The sequence below is a fragment of the Aplysia californica genome, unplaced genomic scaffold (genome assembly GCF_000002075.1).
Source record: "Aplysia californica isolate F4 #8 unplaced genomic scaffold, AplCal3.0 scaffold00788, whole genome shotgun sequence".
NCBI lineage: Eukaryota > Metazoa > Mollusca > Gastropoda > Aplysiida > Aplysiidae > Aplysia > Aplysia californica.
The window spans coordinates 1-9,520 of NW_004798058.1; the positions used below are offsets into that span (position 1 = coordinate 1).

Below are 9,520 nucleotides of genomic sequence, written 5' to 3' on the forward strand. Positions count from 1 at the left end.
GTACCTAGTTTTTGGAAAAATTAACCGGAGACCTAGTTTTGGGCTCGTATTCGGTTATTCGAATAATTTATTCGGTTTCTGCACAGGCCTTGCAACGACCCGGACTGAGTTGGGGTCTCTTGGCAGGACAGTCTCTGCTTGGGCTAGATCTAGAATCTGCTGTACAATGAACAACCAGTCCTTCGCTTCTTAAGATGCTGACTGCCTGACTTGATTTAGATTCTAGATCTAGAATCTAGACTATAGATCTAGAGTCTATATCTAAATCTAGATTCTAGATCTAGATCTAGATATCTAGATCTAGATAATTTGAAATAAATTGGCTTCGAAAAGAAGGTTGATGTGAGCATGGCAGAAACATCAAGTTCGTTTACTCCACCTATAGGTTATAGAAAACCTCGAGGTAGGTGATTGTTTTATTAAAAATTATTAGCTAGCCTAACTCCAATATTAGCCTCCAGCATGTAGATTCTAGAATCTAGATAATGTAGTGGGTCATCAGCAAACACATGATTGCTGAAGACTGAAACGAGGGGACAACGCGATTGACCACTGACAGGCGGCTGCTGTAGGGCCACCTCTCGGGTGAGAATAGCGCAGGAGGGCCTTTTGGCTATTCTCACCCTGTGTGCCTCCACCGTGATAGGCCAACCAGTGTAGCGTTCACTGTGAACAAATGTTCCAGCGCTCTTGTGTTGAAAGCGTGCAATTTTCAATTTGTCTGTGGTCAGTGAGAGAGAAAGGGGCGGGGAGAGGCGAGAGAGAGAGAAGTAGCGCGAGAATTTCTGGTCAAAATAAAATGGCGACCCCTGTAGTTCTGCTCGATTCAAAAAGTTAAATAGCCATAGCATCTTTGTAGACTACCAAATTAGCTTACTTTTGTGTTAATGTCATTTTCTTCTTTGTTTAAATTGTCTATCTGAAAAACAGGTCTTATTTCACACTAGATGAGAATGCCCTACGTTGGCAAGTCTCACCCGGGGTGAGAGGTCGATTGTATTTTTATTCTCACCCCAGTAGCCACTTCCTTGCTGTAGTGTAGTCCAGAACATAGACTCTAATAGAGACAGAGACTACTAACTAGAGAGATCTATAATCTATAATCTAGTCTTGAGTCTTAGTTATTAGTTGTCAGCTTACTCTTTCTTTATGTTTCGCCCATTTAGTGGCGCGAGTCCACACCCCTTGCGGATGTATCGCCGATATATCAGCTATGATGGGGTGCCTCAGTTTTGTTTCGTTTTTAACATGATCCATTATTTATGTTCTTTCTATTGTGAAAATTTGGAAAGGGTTCAGGAAACGAAAACATCTAGATCTAGATCTAGTTTCACTTTGTCAAAGGTTCGGTCTGGCGAAAAACATGTGAATTAGTTCTTGCGGTCTTGCATCAACAAAACGATCTAACCGGACTCAGTATAAATATACGAAGTGTATACAGACCCGGTAACTGGGGACAAAGTCACGAAGTATACAGACCCGGTAGGGGAACTCTTTTGTGAGGTCGGAAAGTTTTGATTCAGCGCCCAGACCCGGTAGTGTGTGTGTGTGTGTGTGTGTGTGTGTGTGTGTGTGTGTGTGTGTGTGTGTGTGTGTGTGTGTGTGTGTGAGGAGAGAGAGAGAGAGAGAGAGAGAGAGAGAGAGAGAGAGAGAGAGAGAGAGAGAGAGAGAGAGAGAGCAGGGGAAAGTGCTAGCAAAATATGACATGCCCCAGGTAACATGAGGGAACGAGAAAAAGATAGGTGGGGAGAAAGAAAGACAGAGACAAACAAAGAAAAAGAGAATGCGAGCGATACAGAGAGAGAGAGAGAGAGAGAGAGTAGAGAGAGAGACTGCTCGATTGAAATTATGACATTGTTCTTTTCTTCAAATTGTGATTCCTCCAAGTCCAAAAAAAACGGAGGAAAAACGATCGTTCATCGAAAAGACATCCGCAATCTTCATTTAGGTCTAGAGATCTAGATCTAGATCTAGAGATCTAGATCTAATCTAGATCTAGGCTAACCTCGAAACTAGATCAATGATTTATGTCTGTCTATCTAGACCTAGGCCATAGATCTAGATCTAGAAGAACCTAGGTCTAGGTCTAACCTGAGCCAAGAGGGCGCTGAAACTTTCCGAATTCACAAAAGAGTTCCCCTACCGGGTCTGTATACTTCGTGACTTAGTTCCCGGTTACCGGGTCTGTATACACTCCCATAAATATATATCATAACTCAAACTAAAATTGGAATAGATTCTGCATTCAAATAAAAAGCTGCACTTTCAGAAATTTATGGTTGCTCTTGGCCTGTACATGATAAGATAGCTTAGATGCTGATTCGCTTTCACATGTTTAGTGCGTGTAATTTTTTCCTTCAAAATGTATTTTTCTCACTACCATCGCCATTTCTAACCCTTGTAACGCATAAATATTCAATAATGAGGAAGGACTTCCGTAATGAGCGAGCACCCCAACAGACACAATAAAGAAGGAACCTAGATCCAACCCTAACCCTGACCGAACCCCTACCTCAAAACCTATCCTTACCGTAAGTTCAAGACCCCTACCCTTACCTCTACCCCTACCCTAACCCTACCTTTACCCCAAACCCTAACCCTCTATTGTACTGTTTCATAATAGTGGTCAGTCGTTACGGAAGTCCTCCCAAAAATAATCCTTGTTTCATGTTGGAATGTATTCCTTTATTCAATTTTGTTTTAATTTGATATACGTTTTGAGTTATGGTTATTTTTATGCATGATGAAGTTATTTTGTGCATCACCTTTTTAGCGGAATTGAGTCACAAGTTAATTATGTCTAGACCCCAAAACGACTATGTCTGGAAAAAGTTATGGCCTCCGTCAGTTAAACTTTGTTAGTAGTAGGCCTAGTAGTTGTAGATCTAGTAGTTGTCTAATAGTGCACATTGGGTATCTGTTCGGTTCGGGTCGTTTTCAGGTAATTTCAATGCACACTGCAAAATAGACATGCATGTCATGAAAGTTATCAAAATAACAAAACAAGCTTACCGATATCTTAGGAAACCACACCCTTGAACAATGACTTTCAAGATTCTTTGCCGCATCACACTTTGGATGTTAGCGGCAGCCTAGTATCCCATAAACATAGGCTAATATAGGAAGGACCTATAGATGATCTTCTCATTATCGACAGAGTCCGTTTTTCTATTAAATTATGGCATTTAGCGCAAAAAGGCCTGACCTTGACATCGCAGTGTCACGAGGGTCACATGACTCGTAGATTGCAAAGCCTTGTTGTGATTAGCTGTACACAAACCGATCACGCTACCCACAGCCTTGAACTTGAAAACAAACGCGTTTGTTTTTTAAAGTCACCATCTGGTTGATCGGTTTGTACCATAAAGGTCGCTTTTGTTTTGCCTTCAAACTGGCTAAACCCACCTACCAAACCGACCTGAACCGATCATGCCAATGGGCTCTGGGTATGAGATCCCGGTGCTCTGGAGCAAGGAAAATGGTCTCTTAGATGACGCATCAAGGGAAGAATCCACGGTGACCCCAAGGCCCACAACCAGTAAAATGGTCTCCCATTACTCTAAAATGAAATGACGTCACCCCTGGGTGGGTTTATGACTTTTAATTTATAGCGAGTAAAGTGTGGTCAATTAACGTTGATGACCAATCACAATCGCCTGAGGTATGCCGTTTTCACTTAAAATTATCCTATCACATGAATCTCAAGAGTGACGCTATCTAGCAGCTTTGAAATTATTCAAAGGTATGGCTTTCCCGTGAACGGTAACTTTTTAAACTTTTGGGTCATTTAATAGAATTGGGGCAGGAGTCTATTTCTAATGTGCACGGAATCTGCCAGAAATGGGCCTGATCCGAACGGAACGGAACCTAACCGTTCTGATCCCGCGAATGGGCACCGCCTATTAAATGTGAATAAAACGTACAGATCTGGAGTTTTATATTTATATATGCCACCATCCAGCCATGCATTTTCCTCTAGCTTAGTGGTGTCCACTTAATAACAACCCCAAATATAATCAAGAGCAATTTAAGCTATGTAATGGAATTTTCCTGTTAAAAATTAATTACCCTCTTTAGCTTTAACTTTTGTGACTATAAATTGTCTCACATTTTTTTTGACTATTCAAAAGCAGTGTGAGGAGTGAATGTTGAGTCTGGCTCAAAGCATAATTTCAGCAGTGTGTGTGCATGCATGCTTGGCCCCCTATCTAGTTTTTCAGGTTAACTCATAATGTATATCCTGCTCAGGTTTAAAACCCCCCCACTACAATGGGTACATGAGCTCAGTTTACACCCTCTAGCCAAAAGCCACCTCCTTCAAGAGTCTCATGGCTGGAGTATAAGTCTCTGCCACTGCGTAACATTGCCACTCAGTGATTGAGCATCAGTTAACTTGGAAGGACGGGCTGTAAGGGTTGAGGGTGAAACCCCAGATGCTCTCTAGCAAGCCAGCCTCAACCAAGTCAACTCCCCATCCCTGTCGAGCAGCCTGGGGACCCCTGCTCTGTGCACAGGAGCAGGGGTTGCAGACGGAGCTCTGGCCAGGAGGTACCATAGCCCTGTGAGGTGCGATATGAGCAGCGACCCTTCGACTCATAGAAGGGTCCATACACATCCACCATTATGGTAGGTCTGGCGTCACAGCTGGCCAACCTGTTCATTCAGGAACTCACTGTCTACATCTTCTTCCCTCTCTCTCGTGGGAGCTCTACAGACATGGCATGGTACCCACAGACTGCCAGATGACTAATCGTGAGATGTCTCCGCTGACCCAGAAGGCCTTGTAGCTGTAAGGAATAGACTGCCTGGAAACAGTTGACGTCCCTTCTGATATCCTTGCAAATACTCGCTGATCCATGAAGGGATGATCCTCTGTCTGAGTAAATTTGGCCATTCTTTGGATTTTTCTGCTCCATGAACGGAAATGGTGATAACAGATAGCCAGGAGACAGCAGGTGGCGGGGATTGGGCAAACGCAAGCTACGCTTGGTGATGTAGACGACTCACTGTGGAAGGAACGCATTACCCCTTACTCAATTGGACCCCTCACTGGACTGCTCAGACGATCACTGGTCATTGGTTGCACTTTGGGGCTCCCATCTCTCAGAACTAGAGTGTGCCTACACCCCCCTATAATTGTCTACTATCCTAAGAAATCCCCGTGAAGGTTGATGGAAAACAGGACAGCGAACATTGCACCTTTGTTCTCTTGTGGCAAGATGTTTGGGCACAAGCCAGTGTCAGGATAAGACTACCACCTACCTGAGATCCTACAGGGATGCATACAAGCCTTTACAACCCTCGAACCAATAGAATACCTCTACCACAGATGAAACTATACGAGATCGGATGTCGCCTCTGATATCAAGGTCCGTGCTCTCTGCCTTCAACCGGGTGGGGGGGTGGGGGGTGGGAGTGACAAGTCAGCTACTGGGACCCACACTGCAGGTATAGGGGCCACAAGCAACACACAGACACCACAGACTCCCCAACTTACAGACACACAGACATTGAATATACTCCAACTGAACATCTCATCAATACAGAACAAGAAAATAGAGCTTGCAAAGATGCTGTCAGACTTAAAAATTCATGTAGCCCTGCTACAGGAAGCCCAACCACCCAAGCGGATAGATTTCCATTTGACAGGCTACACAATGTACCACTGCAAGTGCACTAAATGTCAAGGTGTCGCAACCGTCATTCGGAATGACATCGCCGCTGAGGTTACTCACCCAGAAACCGATGACGAGACTGACATGCAGGAAGTGAAAGTGCAGCAGTCTGATGGAACAACCTATATCATCTACAATGTATACTGCCCTCCGAGAACTACTCTCCACCTCAACTTCCCGAATACAGACCACAGACATACCATTCTTGCGGGAGATTTCAAGGGACACTCTCCACTGTGAGATTACAGTGATACGGACACGACAGGAACAGTTGTAGAAGAACTACTGAGATCAAGCAACCTCATTTCAGTTCAGAACGACAAGACACCACCCACCCTACTTCATAGAGCCAGCGGAACTCTCAGCAGACCAGACTTGAACTTGGTCTCTGCTGACCTTCACCCGCACTGCTCCATGACTGTCCTGATGACATAGGACGTGACCACCGCCCACTTCTCCTGCAGATATCCAGCAACAGGAAACGAGAACCGACGGACCCCATAAGACGCAGTTGGAACTACAAGAAAGCAAACTGGGAGCTCTACCCACAGAAATCAGAAAGTAGACTCCTGGAAGTATGCACGATCAACCCAATTGACGAGTGCTACAAGGACATCATCACTGCACTAAAGACATCTGCTAAGGAAGCGATTCCAAGAGGGAACCCAAAGAAGTTCCGCCCTTATTGTGGCAAAGAACTGGAACAGCTGACTAAGGCCAGAAAGAAAGCCAGACGGCGTGCTGAGAAGAACCCAACAGCCAAAAACAGAAAGCACTACAACTACCTTACTGCCTAGGTAAAGCTGAAGAGCAAAAGTGCGAAAAGAAAAACATGGAGAGAACATTGTGGAGAACTAGACCTTCGTAAGGACGGGAGGAAAACCTGGAACCTGCGCTCCAATCTCTCAGGTACAAAAAGAAGGAAAAAACCCCGCCCCAATGAAACCAACTGAGAAAGGAGAAACATGCAGAGCTGAGGTTATGAATAAATACTTTGCTAACACCAACAAGAAAGGAAACCAGAACAAACTGAACCACGCAATAAAGCAGCTGGCCGAAAGGGCAGAACGGACTCCCAAGGCGAACCTGGAGGTGTTTGAGAAGGAGTTTACTCTGACGGAATTGAAGGCAGCCCTCAAAAAGTGTAAGAAGAGAAAGGCCCCAGGACCAGACCACATCACCAATGAGATGATCCTCAACCTGACAGACTCTTCCCTCTCCATACTCCTGGACTTCTTCAACAGGACCTGGAATGAGGGACAGCTCCCAACAGAATGGAAGAAAGCAAACATCACACCGATACTGAAGAAGGACAAACCAGCAAGCCAGCCTTCAAGCTATAGACCAATCTCTTTAACATCATGCCTGGGAAAGGTCATCGAGAGAATGGTCAACGACAGACTGTACTGGTGGATGGAAAACACCGGCAAAATCAGCACATCACAGGCAGGATTCAGGAAAGGCAAAAGAACTATGGACCACCTCATCAGATTTGTCCAGAAGACCAGCGATGCCTTTCAAGATAAAGACAATGTTGTGGCTGTTTTCATCGACCAGAGGCAGGCGTATGAACGTGTGTGGAGACAGGGACTGTTCTACAAAATGCAAAAGCTTGGGATAGCAGGAAAGATGTTGAGCTGGATCAAGGACTTTCTGTCTTGCAGAACTATCCAGACATCATGTGACAGCAACATTTCTTCACAGAGGACACTTGAGGAAGGCCTCCCGCAGGGGTCAGCACTCAGCTGTACTCTCTTCCTGTTGTTCATGAACGACTTGTCAGATGTCATCTCCTGCCAGAAAGCCCTCTACGCTGACGACTTGCTCATCTGGAGCAAAGGAAGTGACATGGGAGCACTGAACCAAGCCGTCAACGCAGGCCTGACTGCTATCTCGTCCTACTGCCAGCTATGGAAGATGGAGATCAACACAGACAAGACTGTTTTTGGACTCTTCAGCCTGAAAAACAAGGTTACAGCAGGTCAGATAAACCTTAAGATCAATGGAACCACCATCAAACATGAGAACCATCCCAAGTATCTTGGTGTACAACTAGACCGAAAGCTGTCTCTCGAAGAGCACTTAGGGGACCTGACCAAGAAAGCCACCTCCAGACTAAACCTTCTGAAGCACCTTTCATCACTCAACTGGGGAGCTGACAAAGCAACCATCCGACAACTTTATTCGGGGTATTTCAGATCTGTGATTGACTACTCCCTACCACTACAATCCATTGCCAGCCAAAGCTCCCTGGCACAGCGTGACAGAGTACAAAACCAAGCACTCAGATTTGCTTCTCGCGCGATGAAGACCGCGTACAAGCGCCTGCGAAATCCTCACCAACATAAGACCACTGGACCTTAGAAGAAAGAGTGCTACACTCGAAACCTACGAAAGATTTGTGCGGCTAGAAGGCATGAACGAAAATAGAAAAATGGCAGATGAGTGGGAACCAAGAACACGCATCCAGAAGACCTCCTTCATGCGAGAAGCAACAAAACTACTGGAGGAGTTTGACCCACCTGAGAACAGAGAACCAATCACCAACATCAGCTGCGATCCTCCATATTGGCAGGCACCGGAAATCACAATATGGACGAGGCTTCTAGACCCTTCTTGTGACAAGACCACACCTGAAGAAATTCTCAGAACTAGTGCCCTGGAGACAGTGGACTCGTATGCTGAAACTACATTTCATGCATACACAGATGGGTCAGCAACAAACGCTACACGGAATGCTGGATATGGATCCATCATCTAATATCGAAACAGCCATGGAGAGAAGAAGCAGACACGACGATTTGGCCCATGTGGAACATACAGCTCCAACTATGACACAGAGAGAGTTGCCATAGTAAAGACCCTGGAGCAGGTCTCCCAAGTCTTTCTTTAAGGCGCAGTAACACCAGTGAATGTTGTTGTCTTCTCTGACTCAATGTCAGTACTCCAAGCTGTCGATGGAGGAGGAGACTAAAGAGGGGACAGGAACATTCTCAGCCTTGTAAAACAGATGGGCACTTCCTATGGCGTCCGGGTCACACTGCAGTGGGTGTCTGGCCATTCTGGAGTACCAGGGAATGAGACTGCTGACCAGCTTTCAAAGACTGGAGCAAGCCTGCCCCAGACTGACACAGCCGCCTCTTTACAGACCTGCAGAGGGATCATCCAAGCCAAAAGCTGAGACGAGTGGCTAAACAGATGGGCCAACGCAGAAACAGGAAGATCTCTCTTCGGGTACATGGACAAACCCAACCCCAAAGACCCTTCGAATCTTTTATGTAGAGCCGATCAGACTTTGATCTTCAGAGCCCACACAGGACACTTACACACCAACAAACACATCAACAGAATTTATTCCATTATGTGGGAACCCCATTGCAGATACTGACTACCACGAGGAGACCGTTGAACATGTTTTCCTTCACTGCCCAAACCTGGCAGTTCTTCGACACAGGCTCCTACACACACCTACACACTTACAAAGTCTGCTCTACTCTGGCGTTGACCAGATGACAAGGACATGTGGTTGCTTGAGGCTTGAGGGAGGCATTGCGCTGCCAAGAGCGAAATGCTCGCAGGTAAAGGGATTTTAAAACAACAACAACGACAACTTGGAAGGACAAGCTCTGGTTGAACCTCCGCCACCTATACGTTCTTGTACTCTAGTCTAGTCCACTATCCTGGGTTCTCTCTTTTTAATGGAACGACATCTCCACATCCTGGGATTAGGACTCATGTATGTGTGTTTGTGTGCATGTCTCTTTCTCTTTCTGTCTGTCTGTCTGTCTGTCTGTCTGTCTGTCTGTCTGTCTGTCTGTCTGTATGTCTGTCTGTCTGTCTGTCTG

At 45.5% G+C, this 9,520-nt stretch overlaps 1 protein-coding gene across 1 annotated transcript in view; it reads left to right on the plus strand.

Annotated features, from left to right (window-relative positions):
• Window positions 1-86: 86 nt before the first annotated feature.
• LOC101855980 overlaps window positions 87-9,520 on the plus strand; it is a 37,806-nt gene continuing 28,372 nt past the window's right edge. The window contains exon 1 of the mRNA XM_035972673.1: window positions 87-403. Coding sequence (XP_035828566.1) covers window positions 349-403 — 55 coding nt within the window. The 5' untranslated portion in view covers window positions 87-348. The remainder of the gene's footprint in view (window positions 404-9,520) is intronic.